The 15,457-nt window shown below is 57.9% G+C and overlaps 1 protein-coding gene across 2 annotated transcripts in view; it reads left to right on the top strand.

The window, feature by feature from the left end:
• The window catches only part of RASGRF1 (Ras protein specific guanine nucleotide releasing factor 1), a 69,776-nt gene extending 54,347 nt beyond the window's left edge, over nucleotides 1–15,429 (top strand). For both annotated transcript variants that reach the window (XM_019533927.1, XM_019533928.1), the window contains 8 exons: nucleotides 524–584; nucleotides 4,991–5,094; nucleotides 5,879–5,963; nucleotides 6,992–7,189; nucleotides 10,130–10,209; nucleotides 11,365–11,482; nucleotides 11,836–11,904; nucleotides 15,115–15,429. In XM_019533927.1, coding sequence (XP_019389472.1) covers nucleotides 524–584; nucleotides 4,991–5,094; nucleotides 5,879–5,963; nucleotides 6,992–7,189; nucleotides 10,130–10,209; nucleotides 11,365–11,482; nucleotides 11,836–11,904; nucleotides 15,115–15,207 — 808 coding nt within the window. In that variant the 3' untranslated portion in view covers nucleotides 15,208–15,429. The remainder of the gene's footprint in view (nucleotides 1–523; nucleotides 585–4,990; nucleotides 5,095–5,878; nucleotides 5,964–6,991; nucleotides 7,190–10,129; nucleotides 10,210–11,364; nucleotides 11,483–11,835; nucleotides 11,905–15,114) is intronic.
• The last annotated feature ends 28 nt before the right edge of the window (nucleotides 15,430–15,457 follow it).

Genomic DNA, 15,457 nt, shown 5'->3' with positions numbered 1-15,457 from the left:
CTGATGAAGATGTTGAACAGTGCGGGCCCGAGGACTGAGCCCTGGGGGACCCCACTGCCCGCGTCCTTCCAGGTCGAACATGCCCCGTCCACCACCGCCCTCTGGGTGCGGCCCTCCGGCCAGTTGGTGACCCATTTGACTGTGTGGGTGTCGACACCACAGCCCCCAGTTTCGTAATGAGAACGGGGTGAGAGACAGTGTCGAGGCCTTCCTAAAATCCAGGAAGACGATGTCGACTGCTACCCCTGCATCTAAGGATTTGGTGACCTGGTCGCAGAGGCCGCCAGGTTGGTCTGACAGGACCTGCCGCTAATGAACCCATGTTGGTTGCCCCTGAGCATGATCTCCCCCCGGCCCCTCGTGGACATGCACCAGAATTGAGGTAAGACTGACTGGCCTATAGTTCCCTGGGTCCTGCTTCCTCCCCTTTTTGAAGATGGGAACCGCATTGGCCCTCTTCCAGACATGGCGAGGCACATCCTGCTCTGCCTCTTGCCGTAACTCTTGCCTTTTTCTGCTGCAGGACTTTGACACAGGAAGACCCAGGAGACAATCAGATAATGCTGGAGGAGATCATACAGATGGTAAGCTCTGATCCCCCTTCTCTTCCTCTCATGCTGTGTCTTGTTAGTGCAGCGAATGGCTCACGTCTGGCTATGGGGCGCACAGGCAGTTTTCTAGGAGCCCAGACACCCCTCAGCATTGCTGACCCATAGCCACGGCCAGTGTCGGTTTAGGCTGCCCCGTCCATCCTGCCAGTGCATGGGGGGGAGGAACAAAGCGGGTGCAAGGAGGGGGCAGCGTGGCAGCGATCAAGCACGTGCTGGGGTACCTGATATGAGGAGACAGGTCTCGGCATCACCCCTGCAGGCAGCATCAGCAAACGAATTTAAAATTGCTCACACGAAGCCCTGTGCTGGGAAGCCAGGATAGGAACCATCCAGCTCCCTGGTCCTTGACCTTGTGGCCCCCTGTGCCAGAATCAGGTCTCATGCAGCCTGCCCCTGGACCATATACCTCAGCTGGGGTCAGGCACTGTGGCCTTGCACCATCCCTGTCCAGCCCCACATGCCAGGATCAGGCCCCATGCAGCCTCCACTTGACCCACATGCCCAAACCGGGTTGCATGTGGCCTCAGCTGGCCTCCACATGCTGGCATCAGGCGCTGGGGCCCTGCCCAGCTCCACATGCCAGGATCAGGCCTTGCACCATCCTGCAGGCCCAGCCCAGCACATAGGGCTATGCCCTCTGGCCCATGGGGCTTTCCACAGGTCTGGAAATTTGGCAGCCAAAGTTCATCCAGTAAGTTATTCACTGTGAATTCCTGGCTTGACAGCACCACGCAGACATGAATCATTGTGCTTTGCCGGAATGGATTTGGCTGATTTGGGCTGAGATGTGGAATTAAAAAAAGAAAGAAAAAAAAAGCTCCCAGGTCCCCCCAACACCAGAACGTGCGCATGGTTTACTGTGCACTGGCCGCAGTAACTGGCCTCAGCCCATGGCCGTTCCAGCCGGCCACAGTGCAGGCTTTGCAGGTGTAAGCAAAGCCCCAGGGACACAAAACACATAGAAAAGCAGTCGTGTGCTGCCAGACTTCGCTCCTCTGACTGCAGGCTTGGACCTGGTTCTCGGTGCTACCACCCCGAGTCGGCTGACTCTTAACAGACCAAAGGCAGACGAGGTTCTTTGGGTCGATGTGGTCTCTTTTATTAGAACAACTAAGTAGTTGGAAAAATTGTTCTTTGCAAGCTTTGGGGTACAAACACCCTTCTTCAGGCATAGGGAGAGTTTGTGCCTGAAGAAGGGTGTTTGTATCCAAAGACTTGCAAAGAACAATTTTTAGTCGGTCTAATAAAAGATACCACATCGACCCAAAGAACCATGTCTGCCTGTGTCCTTAGACCAACACGGCTACAACCAACACCCCTACTAACATCCCAAAGTTTATTAAAAACAATAACAAGAATAATAGTGAATGAGGGCTGCCTCTCCTTTGCCTCAAGGGCTCGCTTCACATGTCCCAGCTCTTTTCTGAAACCTCGAGCTCAAGCACCTGTGAGAGGCGAGAGCCACGCACAGTCTGGGCTTTCCAGAGCCGCGGGGCCGGCATTTGGAGAGACACCAGTTAGAGCCTGAGAGCTGGCAGTCTGGAGGGTCTGGTTTTTAGTGTACGTGCATGCACACACGCACTTGGTGCACATTTCCCCACAGCCACACGCCTGGAGGCTGGGCCGGCTGGGTCTGAGCAGTCTGTCAGTGCAGAGACCCGGGCTCAGGGCACCAGGGTCCAGTCCGGGTCCCTCCAGCATCTGACTTTCCCCTTCCCAGAGCCCCAGCTCCGGTGTTTGCCTCTCGGGCTGTGTGCTGCCCCCTCCCTTGAACAGCATCTGACCCCACTCTGCCACGCAGGTGTGCCCTGCTAATGGGCCTTTCTGGCTCTCCTGCGCTCTTGAGATGTGCTCAGAGGACCCTCTTGGCTCTTGTTCCCAGGAGCCTGCTCCCACCCGCTCCTCGCCTCTGGCTAGGAGTACTTTTGAAGTGGTCACTCGAATCCTGTTCCCCCGGCCAGCTCTCAGAGGCAGGAGAGACGCTTGGCAGGGCTGACCCTAGCGTACCCCTAGCAATATAGGAGACCACCAGCAGGCTCTTTCTGCCTGCGGCGGGGACCTTCGGTCTGTGCCCCAAGCTGCTGCTCCTCGTGCCCAGGTGACGTTGCTGGCGCGGGTGACGGAGCAGTGCCCGGACCCTGCTCCGCTGCAGTCCTTGGGCTCCAGACAGCAGTGGCGAGCTGGGGTGAAGCACTCTTCACAACCCTCTTGGAGCCGCCGAGCAGGGAGAGGAGAAGCATTCCTGCCTGCCTGCATGGGCTGACCCCTGGCAGCAGGCCCAGCACCAGGCAGGTGGAGGCACACAGCCTCTGTCCTGCTAATGAGACAAGGGCTTCATGCCCTGCACACCGGGTGCTGGGACTGGAGTCCCCCAGCCACGATCTGTGCTTGGAGCCAGGCTCCCTGACGCAAGGCAGGGGACTGGCCGATGCAAAATGTCAGGCTCTTGTACCAGTGCCTCTGCAAGAGGCTGGGGAGTGGGAAGAGCTGCATCCTGCTCTCTGGGCCCACGGGCAGGCTGAGAGCTGCCCTGCAGCAGGACATACCCCATGCAAAGGGATGCTGTGTGCTCCCAGCTCCACATCCAGCTAGGTTGTGTTTGGGGGAGCTAAGGCCCCTCCGTGCCTCCCCTCCTGCACCCCGTGTCAGGCAGCTAGAGCCCATGGGAACACAGGTGACACCTGTTCCCCAGGCAAGGGTACAATGGCAAAGGAGCAAGGGCTGCTTATTTTGTCTTCCTGCCCTGAGTCTGAGCCTCTGCCTTGGCAAGGTTTGCATGCAGAGTAGAGGCTCTTCTGACAGTAGCTGAGCTCAGCCGCAACCATCAGAGCTCAGGGAGGACCTGAGTGAGAAAGAGGATGTCTGCTGTAACACAATGGGGCCTGAGAACGGTGCTTCGTGCTGAGCTGGGGGCCGTGCTGCAAGCTGTGACCATGCACTCAGATTACCCAACCAGCTCTGAACAGCGAGCGGTCCCGGTTGCTAGTGTCTAGGCTGTTTTATTGATATAAAAATCTGGCTGAGCTTTTATGAGAGACGACCGGAAGTATCACAATAAAACAAAGCTTCCTAGAACAATTGGCCATGGTAAAACTAAAACATGTTGAAGGTTGTCTAGCTTGCCACGATAAATCGAAATCTAACATGATAAAAATCGTGCAAGTGTATTTGGTTATGCAACTAGCTGAGAGAAATGGTGATTTTTCGTAATGTGTACGTAAACAATTCGTAACGTGTACAAGCACCCAACAGCAAGTCCAGTAGGAATATAGGATCACAGGCGGTATGCACAAGCCATCAAGGTTGAGACAGCCTGACCTTGACACCAAAATGAACCCCAGATGCCTGTCCTCAAATGCTAGATAAATCGAGATGCTCACAGGTGCAGGCGGGACCAGGGCCGGGTGCACAAACCGGGTCTGCTTACAGATGAGCGCGCTTGCACATCTGGCTCTGAGCGAGGGGGGAGTCTGTTCTTCTGCTAACTAGCTATTAAAGGCATGTAATGAGCCACGTTGCTGGGGCCGGCGGCCGCTGGGAAGCAGATTGCTAATCAGATCGTTCTCTTTGTAATCTTCAGAAGCAGCCGCTCTGCCTGGGCGGTGGTTTCGTGGCTGGGATTCCCTGGCGCTCTATTAATTGATTCAATGAGTGCTGGGGAAAGAGCCAGCCTGTGGCAGACATGCGCATGCTGGGGTTATTTAAATAGCAGAGATGATTAATCTTGTATTAGCAGACAGAGCAGGGGATCCCTTAGCACCGGGGTGCTCAGCCCCTGGTCCCCAGTGCCGGGTCATCCAAATTTCCAAGCATGTGGGGGGCCCATGCCAGATAGCATGGTCCTGAGCCCTGGATCAGTCACATAATGGCAGTGCAAGGCCTGACCCTGGTGCTTGGGGCTGGGTCGGAGTGCCGTGGGAGCCTGATTCTGGTGGGGCCAGAAGATTGAGCACCACTGTCTTAATACAATGGCACCAAGTCATTGGTTTATGGCCCTGAGGCCACTGGCAATGGTCTGTGTTGAGCTCCGTGGAAGCAGGAATTGGCCCTGGCTCCAAACCCCAATCCCACTGCTGCTCCTGTTCAGCAGGCTGGGTCCAAGATGTGCTGCCCTTTCTCTCTCTGTCCGCCCATCCCGTGACCCCAGAAGTGTCCCTGGGGTGGGGTATGTGGACCATGCACTCTCCTGATGGCCACAAGCCGGGTTGCAACCCTCTGGCCGGTTGCTCCTGGGGGACGCTACGGTGCCACCTCACCGAGCAGATGGCCCAAGATTGGCACCAGCGTTAGAGTAGTTGCAGCACGCAGGACATCGGTGACTCCGGGCAGCCCTGTAGCCATCTCGCACTAATGGCGGCCTCCCTGGCTTCATGGTTTAGGCAGAGGGAGTGAAAGCAGAGCCCTTTGAAAACCACTCAGCTCTGGAGATAGCAGAGCAGCTGACACTGCTGGATCACTTGGTCTTCAAGAAGATCCCGTACGAGTAAGTCCCGGTCCCCCTCCCCTGCCTGGTGCCCACTGTCACTCCATGAGACACGGTGGTCTTTTCAAGAGGACATGATACCACCCTCCTGGGGACCAGCACCCTGCCCCGATGACCAGGTGGCACATGGACCCGCTGCCCTTCATGCTTTGGGAGCAGGTGCTGCCAGCACTCAGGTGGCCGAGAGGTGCCCAGCCTGGGCCTGCCTTGGCCCCTCACTGGGCTTGAGGCACACGGGGAGCTGCTCTACAGCACCTCCCCAGCTTCCTGGAGGACCCTGAGTCTCACCCCGCCAGTGGTTTCTGCAGACAGGCAATGGGCTGACCAGGAGACCAGGGCTTGTCTGATGCCTGCAGTCCATTGGGTGACCACAGTGCATGCTCGGACGTCTCCCTTCTGCAGAGAAGAGGAGCCCAGGGGAGGACGCAGAGCTATTCTGTGTGCAGAAGCAGGGGTTTGGCCCTGCCTGTGCCTGGAAAGGCTTAAAGCAAGAGTCCTCAGTGCATCCCAGGGCATGCCATTCCTGACCCTAAATGTGATGAGCCATTAGCAAGAATGCCAGTGCACCTCGGGGCCCTTCTGCTGCCTGTGCCCTGCAGCCCCTGCCCTTGTATCTAAGCCAGGTAGCTTCTGCCAGGCTCTCCAGGGGCAGCCGCTCCAACGCAAGCGGCTCTCACGGTGCCAGTTCCTTTGCTGGAGCATCTCGCGGGCCGGACCGTTTGCATGGGAAGCTCGGTGATCCTGGGGAGACAGGAGGGAGCTGATCCTGAGTTGTCACTTTCAGAGAGTTCTTTGGACAGGGCTGGATGAAGCTGGAGAAGAATGAGAGGACTCCGTACATAATGAAGAACACGAAGCACTTCAATGACGTAAGTCCAGGACAGTCGGGGGTAGTTGTGGGGGATGAGGGAGGGATTGAGAGGAGTCCGGGCAGCGATGCTGGTACCTGATGGCTGGGATTTCCTGTGGGGCTTTTTGTAGGCGTCGTTCTCAAGGAATTGAGTCTGTTTCAAGTGAAGCCCCTAAGCCAGAGCTGGCACTGATTAATTAGACTGGCTGGAGGTGAACCCCTGGGCTTGGTTATGGGCCAAAGAACAGCAAAATCACAGGAAATCATGAGCTTAAAAGCATGGCCCACCAGGCTCAAATCCAAACGCTTAATGTGCATCATCTAGGGTGATGTTTCAGCCCTGTTGTAGTCAGCTCCAAAGCTGTCTTGATGTTTGCATGCCTGATGCTATGGCCTGATATTCAGGGGCCCTGTGCACCCTCCACGCAGCCCTCTACAATGCAGGCTGCTGAGTTAAGAGTCAGGACCCGGCCGTAGTAGTCCAGTACCTACCATGAAGAGAGCTCACATACATGTCAGGTGCTTATGTTTCTTCATGGGCTAGCTGCAGTCCCATCCACAATGCTGATATAGGCCCCACGTCAGCAAGGCGCTTCCAGCCCATGAATGCTTTCCAGTCCACAATGCTGACATAGGCCCCATGTCAGCAAGGCATTTCCAACACATGCGCATGTCCCATTGACTTTACAGCTGAACTTCAGCATGTGCGCACGTGCCTGGCAGCATCCAGGTCCATGCAGGCTGCAGCTGGCTGGACTGCAGCTGGCCACGCAGCTCCTGTCCTTGCCGTGTCTTCATGCCAGCAGGCGGCAATAACAGCAGGACAAATGGGGTTGCAGGAGACTTTTGCATTGGCACTGCTATGTATTAGCATCCTTTGGTGTGGAGAGGCCGGCAACAGGATCCAGCCTAGTCCCTTCCTGGGTTCTTACCCCTGCAGTGATGAGACGGTCCTAAGGCTAAAAGCCATACAGCTATAACCGCCCAGAGCCCTGACTATCGAAAGAGCTCCTGACCAGGGGGGTTGTAACCTCTCCCCTTCCGAAGGTCAGTAACTTGATCGCCTCCGAGATTGTCCGGAATGAGGACGTCAGTGTGAGGGTGAGCGCCATCGAGAAGTGGGTGGCGGTGGCCGACATCTGCCGGTGCCTGCACAACTACAACGCCGTCCTCGAGATCACCTCTTCCCTCAACCGCAGTGCCATCTTCCGGCTCAAGAAGACGTGGCTCAAAGTGTCCAAGCAGGTACTGGGCTGAGATGTGGCCTGTCTGGATGTGGTGGAGGAGCATACGTGTGGGCTGGGAACAGATGTGGACCCGGAGGGGTGCAGGGGGATGGGGGAGCCCCCCTTACGGTCAATCACACCACGGGAACAGTAGGTGGGGACTTAAAAATTAAGTTTCCCAGTAAGAAGAATCTCCCTTCTTTTCCCCTCCAGTCTCACAGCCACTACTGCTGCTTTCTCCCACTGGTCTTGGGGCAGGATACTCCAGACCTGCTCTGGCCAGGGAGCTGGGCTCAGCCAGGGACAGCAGCAGTGGCAGGTCCCTCCTTCCTGCCCAGTCCCCTGTGCCCTGGGACAGCCCAGGAGCAGGTGTGGGGAAGGGACCCCATCTGCTGCTGCTGTCTCCAGCCCAGCTACCGTGGGGCAGGAGTGGCTCTGGAGAGCCCCCCATCAGCTGCAGTGGGGGGCAAGAGAGGGGAAGAAATGGGAGGAGCGGCATGTTCCTACAGTAAAAGAAATCCCCGGTAGCCCTGCTCCTGTGTTGCTTGGAGGTTTGGCACACGGGGGAGAAAGCGCTTCTTAGGTGGGAGCACGGCTATGTTGGGGGTCAGGACCGGTCCAGCCAAGCAGGGGTCTGGTGTCATGAGTTCGAAGCTTACCAGAGCCACGTGGTTGTACTTCGGACTCCTCTCTGGTCCTTTAGGTCCATCAGGTCACGGTGTAATGACAGGTGGTGAAGGGGTTGGCTAAATATTGTCTTTTGGGATATTAGCACAGTCCCCTTAATGCATGCGGGGGCTGCGCACAGCGCTTGGGGGCAGAGGCTGTTGTGGTGGAAAAGTAGTGCGATACAAAGAGCAGCCGCAGGGCGAGGCACCAGGATGCAGTGGCTATGGTGCCAGACATCCCCGAGGGAACAGCCAAAGCAGAAGTGAAACCACGGAGCTTGTCCAGCTGCGATATGTTCCCCCAGGCACCAGAGCAAAATACAGGTGTCGCTCTCAGGGCAGGCATTGATGCCTCTTGAGATCCTTGTCCAACAGGCCTGGGGCACTCTGGCATGGTTGGCCGGGATGATCTAGTTGGGGCTGGTCCTGCTTGGAGCAGGGGTTGGACTAGATGTGACCTCCTGAGCTCCCTTCTAGCCCTTGTTGTCTCTGATTCTAGGAGGCTCATTAATATGTGGTATCTGCATGCACCTCGTTCCAGGCTTGTGGGCACAGACAGCTGCAGTGTCTGCAACAGAAATGCAGGTCGGCCTGTCTAAAATGGCCCCTCTGCAACGGCTTCAGCATCCCTGTGTGTCATTGAAGCTGGTGCTCTCCAGGCCAGGGCATGCAGGGGGCTCACAGGAGAGCTGCTCTTCCCTGTTTCTGAGCAGTGAGAAATCAAAGGTTTAGGCAGGGTCATCCCAGGCAGGCAATCACTTCTACCACACTCGGCTGCGGACAGTCAGGGTGGGGTCTGCAGGGTGGATTTAGTCCCTTGGGTTGTTGGCTCCAATATTATTGGCTTCGGATACCACACGCACAGCTCATGTTTACAGCCTGCTGGGACCCAGGACTTGCTCGTTCAGTGCGATCGGCTCCTCCTCTGCAGCTGCTGATCTCCCAGGCAGGTCCGCGCTCTTCTCCAGGATGCCCGGGTGCCCTCTGTGGGCGCTTGTACACGTCACGTGTGTGGCTGTAAATAGACCCCGCATTTCTCTTGGGAGAAAGCCTTTTCTCCAGGCCTCCCTTGAGTCCGCTGCCCCGTTTTAAGTCCCTGTGAAGCAGGCAAGATGCAATGTGCCCTGTTTGTACTTCTGGAAAGGGTTCAGGGTCCAGCCGGCGGGGCTACGCTCTCTGCTAGCAGAGAAACAGCCTCCGCTTAGCACAGGTGGGCACGAGCACCAAAGCGGCAGCACAGAGCAGAACTGGGGATGTGAGCCTCTGCCGGACAAACGCCAAAACCCTAGCAGGCGTGCCTGCTCTTGCAGTGGGAGCAGATGCCTCTCCCTTAACCAGGTCCACCCACCCCTCAGGGTAAGAGGATCTCCTGCTTGTTTCCTCCAACGCTGCTCCACACTGCCCTGCAGGGACAGAGGCAACCCGTGGACCTGGCCCCAGCACCTGCCATGGTATTGAACGGTGCTCTGTACAGCCCTATGATGGTGTGGGCATGTGCCCGTGCCCCGGTCTCTGGACTAACTAGCAGGTGACGCTCCCCTTGCACAGGCACAAGGGCCGGGTTTGCAAGACTATAAGCAAAGCCCGCTTTCCCCCGAAGCCGGGGGATGGCTTCCTGGTGCTGCCTTGTGTAACGGGCGATGGACCCACAGGGGTGCAGCACGATGGGAGGTGGAATTTCCTGGTCATTGGAAATCTTAAAAAAAAAATCCTCATTCAAGGTCATTAATTACCAACATTAATTGATGAAGGAAACACATATTTTTTAAATTTCTTTGAGCTTGATGGGAGCATTTGCTTTCACTCAAACTGCAATGTTTGGTTTTTATTTATACTTCAAACTTAGAAGTACAGGTTTGTTGACAGAAAACAGTCCTTTCAATCCCCCCCCCACTGTGACCATTTCACTGCTGGAACAGGCCATTCCCACTTCCTTTCAGATGACCTTTTCTATAGACTTACATACTTCTATACACTCCCTCTCAAAACCCGAGACCTGGAAACCGGGCCCAGGTTCGCTGAATGCAGCCACGGTGCTGAGTCTGCGCATCTCCCTGGAGTTATGATGTCCGGGAGACATCGCCCACCCCTGCCCTGACTCTGTCTGGGCAAAGGCAGGATACTCCAAGCCTTGAGGCCAGCGTGGGCTGCTGTCGCTGCAGGGCAGGGCTGGTTTTATCTGTCTGCCCAGCAGCCCTTGCAGTGGTCCCGCGAGGCTCTGAGTGTGCCCAGGGGGGAATGGGGCTTTCCCCAGCGCCAGCCCCTCATCGGCTGTGCTCTGGGTCTTGCAGACGAAGGCGCTCATCGACAAGCTGCAGAAGCTGGTGTCGTCCGAGGGCAGGTTCAAGAACCTGAGGGAAGCTCTGAAGAAGTAAGTGGCCGGCGGTTGGCATCCCGGGGCACCTGCGACGGAGGCCGAGACCTCGCGCTCTTCCCTTAGCATGCTCCTGGGCCTGGGGAGCAGCCAACAACAGGACCATCACTACGTGCCTTAATGAAGGAGGGGGAATAATGCCAGGGACAGGATGTTTTATCCGCATAAAGTCACATGATCTGGAGCTGGAAGGAGCGGTTTAGAGCGCGGGGCTCCGGGATCCATCCCACCTGTGCGGTGCCTAGAGAGGTTGTTGCGTCCCCGGGATTTCACTGCTCCCCCGTGCCGCACGCGGAGCTGGGCAGAGTTGCTTACCTGTGGCGGCCCCTGCACCCTTCTTGGTCCTGGCTTTCTAGGATGCAGCGTCCCCCTCCCTTCGAAGCCGTCCTGGCTCCCAGCTGCTTTTGCCTGTAGGAAAACCCGTGTTGCTGAAAGGGCCCGAGTGGCCCCGATCCGGCTGGTGGGCACTGACCAATCCTGCGCTGCCCCCGTAATCGTGTGCGAGGCCCGGATCAGACCCTGGGTGTCTCGGTCCACGTGGTCTGCTTTGCTGCAACCTCAGCTGCCAGCTGGTGACCTCGGGAGGGTTTAGCGACACCCCTCTCCTCCAGCGCCCATCGGCTGGAGACTGAGCCCAGCTGCTCCAGGCACCCTGCAGCTCTGCGTGAGCTCCGGCCCAGCCCGAACGCCCGGGCTCCTGCGCTTCCCCCGCTCTCGTCCCTGGTGCCCGCTGCAGCCCCCTGCTCACCCGCAGCAGCCAGGACGCCGACGGGGCCGGGGTTTGCCCGTGCCCCCAGCTCCCGTCCCTGCCTTGTTCACCTGCAGCAGTGCTTCAAGAGCAGGGTCCAGATCCCAGCTGGGATTTGCCTCGCAGCTGAGTCAGACCCGGGCCTGATCCGGCACAGTGGTGAGGGAGGGCAGCTCAGCCTTGCTTCGGTAACTGAGCCCAAACTTTTCCCACCTTTGAAGGGAGAGGAGAGGAGAAGTAGCCCTCGCTGTACCACCTCTCGGTGCATTGCAGAGCACCCGGGGACGCAGCAAAGCCTTCTCCAGCGGCCATGGAGCGGCCGGTCCGCCGAACAGTCCCCCATGGGGTCAGGGGTCCCTGAACAAGGAGTAACGGGGTTCCCTCCTCTCCGCTCTGTTCCTAAGCTGCGACCCGCCCTGCGTCCCCTACCTGGGCATGTACCTGACGGACCTGGCCTTCATAGAGGAGGGCACCCCGAATTACACCGAGGACGGCTTGGTGAACTTCTCCAAGATGCGGATGGTGAGTCAGATGGGGGTTGGCTCCACTAGCTCTGGATGAGGTCAGGAATCTCCTGTTTGCAAATACCTGGCCTTTATCGTCGCTGGCCCAGAGGCTTGACAGGCCACACTGCGTAAGGGGGAAGGCTGCTATCATCCAGACCCTGTTGCCCACACACATGCATGCCCACGGCGTGCTTCCCGAGGAGGGGCTGGCTGTCTGTTCACGAAACAGAGAGTGCTTTGCAGTGGAAGCCAAATAACATTTTGCATCTGAGTTTGCCGGCAGACAGTGTCCTCCCCCGGGGGTCCAGGGTGGGGAAGGGACCCGCTGTTTCAGGACAGCGACACATGCTTGGTTGTCTCTCTGGACAGATCTCCCACATCATCCGAGAGATCCGCCAGTTCCAGCAGACCTCCTACAAGATCGAGCATCAGCCCAAGGTACGTCCCCCCTGTTCAGAGCCCTCTGCCCCCCAGTCTGCTGCCCTGACTCACCCAGGAGCCTTTGCGGCCGTGCAACCTGGTACGCCTGGCAGCTGCTCTGGAAAGGGTGTGATGGCTCAGAAAGGATAGTGCCTTCAGGGAGGACAGCAGGATGGGCTGGGCTGGGGAAACGGAGACTTGCTGGTCCACCCTGCAAGCAGGCATGCGCCATCCAGCAAAGCAGGGCAGAGAGCACGGGCAGTCAGGGACGCCCCCAAATACCTGCCCCGGCCCTGGCTAAGCTGCGTGGCTGCCATCCCTCCAAAGCAAACGCGATTCTTTCCCACCTTGTGTCTTCTGCCGCTTGAAGTGACTGGTGCAAGGACCCCGCGTCAGGAGTCCTGCCGGACAGAGCAGACGGTTGTCTGTGCTGGACGCAAGGGCTGGGGAGTGATAACTAAGGGATGCGTGGACCTGGGGAGGTCGTTGGCTCTGGGCTTCCAGCTCGGGCCTGCGATGGAGTTGCCTCCCAGCTGTTCTGGAGAGGTCGGGGCTCTGCACCCATTTCTCTCTTTCCAGGATATTGATGGCTCGGCTGCTTTTTTCACTTTTCCTTCAGCAGCTTCCACCAGGGTGGACCCAGAAGGGGTGCAGTGGCATGGCTGCACCCCCTTTCCAACCAGTCTGTGCTGCTGGAGCCTCTTGGGACTTTAAAAAGTCCCCAAAGTGGAAAAGGCTCCCCCATTTCCCTCCGTGCTCAGAGGTGCATCCTCTCCCTTGCCCTCCTCCTCCAGCGGAGTCTGTTTTCCTACCATCCGGGGGCGTCCCAGGGGTGGGGGAAACTTCAGACCGGCTCCCACCCTGCTCCAGCTGGGCTCACCTAGGCCCATGACAGCAGGTGGTTTCCTATGTCTGCCAGTTGCTGCTGCTGCTGCTGTTCCCTGCCCAGCCCAGCTGGAGGGGGAGGAGCGGCTCCGGAGCGTCCCCTTCCCCCAGAAGAGCGGGGAAAGCAGCAGCAGCTGGAGAAGGGGGGATGCACCTCTCAGCACGGAGGCAAAGGCAAGGAAAAGACCCCAGAGGTCCAACAGCTCGGTCTGCCCGCACCGGTGCATTGGTGGGAAGAGCCTGGGAATAGGGGTGGAGCCCCCATGCAGCACAGGTGGCTGCTTCTGCACCCCACTTTGCCAAATCCTGAGTCCACCCCGGGCTTCCACCCTCCACGGCCCTGTGCCGGGAGCCAGGACGGAAAGCTGCATGATGGCCGTGCTGGTGCTGACCTCTGGTCCTTAAAGTGGCCTCTCCGGGGTTTCCTGTTGGATGCTTTGCTGCATCCTATGTGCTAAAAGAGCTGCTGTGCCGCTGCGCCGCTGCTCTGGCCCATTCCCCTGCAGAGCTGGAGCTCTTGTCCTCAGCCCTGCGCTCGCTCTTGGTGCGGCCTGCAGCTTGCAGCAGATTATGCAATAGGATTAGCCTGGAGAATCATAGAAAATGAGGGGTGAAGCAACCTTAGGAGGTCACATCTAATCCAACCCCCTGCTCCAAGCGGCACCAGCTCCATCTGCATCATCCCAGACAAGACTTTGTCTACCTGGGTCCTAAACACGTCAAGGATGGAGACTCCAGCACCTCTCCGGGTAACCTGTTCCAGTGTTTCACTCCTAGTGAGAGAGAGTTTTTCCTAATATCCAACCTAAGCCTCCCGGACTGCAACTCGAGTCCATTGCTCCTTGTCCTGTATCTGCCCCCACTGAGACCAGCCCAGCTCCATCCTCTTTGCAGCCCCCCTGCAGGGAGGTGACGGCTGCTGTTCAATCCCCCTCGGTCTTCTCTTCTCCAGACCCAATCAGCCCAGTTCCCTCAGTCTCTCCTCCCCAGTCCTGTCCCCCAGCCCCATAACCATTTTCATTGCCCTCCACTGGACTCAGTGTATCCACATCCTTTCTGTAGTGGGGGCCACAGCTGGACACAGGACTCCAGATGTGGCCTCCCCGGTGCAGAACAGAGGGGAGGAATCACTGCCCTCCATGTGCTGGCACCGCTCCTACCAGTGCACCCAGGATGCCAGTCGCCTTCTTGGCAACACGGGCGCACTGCTGGCTCCTGTTCAGCTTCTTGTCCCCTGCCCCCCCAGGTCCTGCTCTGAAAAGCAGCCCCCACCTCGCTTTACCCACACCCAGCGCCTTGCGCAGAGGCTGCAGTGGCCAGCGACCGTGGCGTGCTGCGTAGACCCATTTTGGGCCAGGCTCTGACGCGGGGGTCGGGCTGGGACGGGCAGGCAGCGCGAGCTGACAGCCCCTTTTGCCCCTTGATGGCAGGACACTGCCCAGCCCCACGCTGCCAGCTCTGGAGCCACGGCAGCTCCTGGGGGGCTGAAGTGCAAAACCACGTCTCCCCCTCTCGTACGCACACAGGCCATGCACACATGTGTCTCCCTCTTCTCACTCACACACACCACACAGGCACTCCTACGCACATGCCACATATATGCATCTCTCTTCTCACTCATATGTGCACACTACACACACACAACGCACACTCATGTTCCCTCCTCATTCATACATACACACACATGCATGTCTCCTTCACTCATACGCACACCAGGCACACGCACGGCTCCCTCGTCTCACTCGTGCACATGCATGTCTCCATCTCCCTCATGCACGCGGGCCGTGCACACACACGTCTCCCTCTTCTCACTCAGATGCACACACACCACATACCTATGTCTCTCTCCTCACTTGTACACATGCCATGCACACGTATGTTTCTCTCTCTTCACTCATGCACACATGCATGTTTCCCTCTGTCACTTGTACACATGCCACACACGCAAACCGGCTCCTTATTTCCCCCGCTACAACCCAAGCAGCTTCCCAGGCCTCCTCTCCCCCCGCTGAAGTGCTGCCTGGCAAAAGCCAGCTCCACGCGGCTTGCACGAGCCCCGCGGTCCATCCCTGCCTCCGCCTGCTCCCCTGCAGTGGCCTGGACCTCGCTGCTAATGCTGCCAAAAAGTCCTCCTGGGCCCTTCAGCTAAAGCCCTTGCTGTGCCTGACTGGACTCCCGCGTGGGCGAACGCACCCTTGGCTTCGCCGACATCTCGGGGTGCTGGGGTGTGCGCTCCCGGCAGAGGACAGAGCCGCCCAGGGCTGCCCACACGCTGGTCACGGGGCAGCCTCCGCGCCAGCCCCGGGGTCGGTGTGACTCCGCCGGTCCCGTGTCTTTCCCCAGGTGACGCAGTATTTGCTGGACCAGTCGTTCGTGATGGACGAAGAGAGCCTCTACGAAGCCTCCCTACGGATAGAGCCCAAGCTGCCGACCTGAAGGCGAGGGGCGGGCGGCAGCCCCGTGTACACACGCTATATCATATTGTATATACCTACTCGTTTCTGTTGGACGCCCTAGATTGACTTTGTAGTATGTGCTTCTCGGAGGAAACCTCTCCGCCTTGTTATTAGACCCCCGTAGACCCTGGCACAGGCCTCCCTGCATTGTTTTAAGGATTCACGCATAAACATTGTTGGATACAGTCCCGGTTTATTTTAATCGATGTTATTTTTGTCATTTGTTCTTC

The sequence above is a fragment of the Crocodylus porosus genome, unplaced genomic scaffold (genome assembly GCF_001723895.1).
Source record: "Crocodylus porosus isolate Cpor-Errol unplaced genomic scaffold, CroPor_comp1, whole genome shotgun sequence".
Classification (NCBI taxonomy): Eukaryota; Metazoa; Chordata; order Crocodylia; family Crocodylidae; genus Crocodylus; species Crocodylus porosus.
This window is presented reverse-complemented; position numbering and strand designations above follow the sequence as displayed.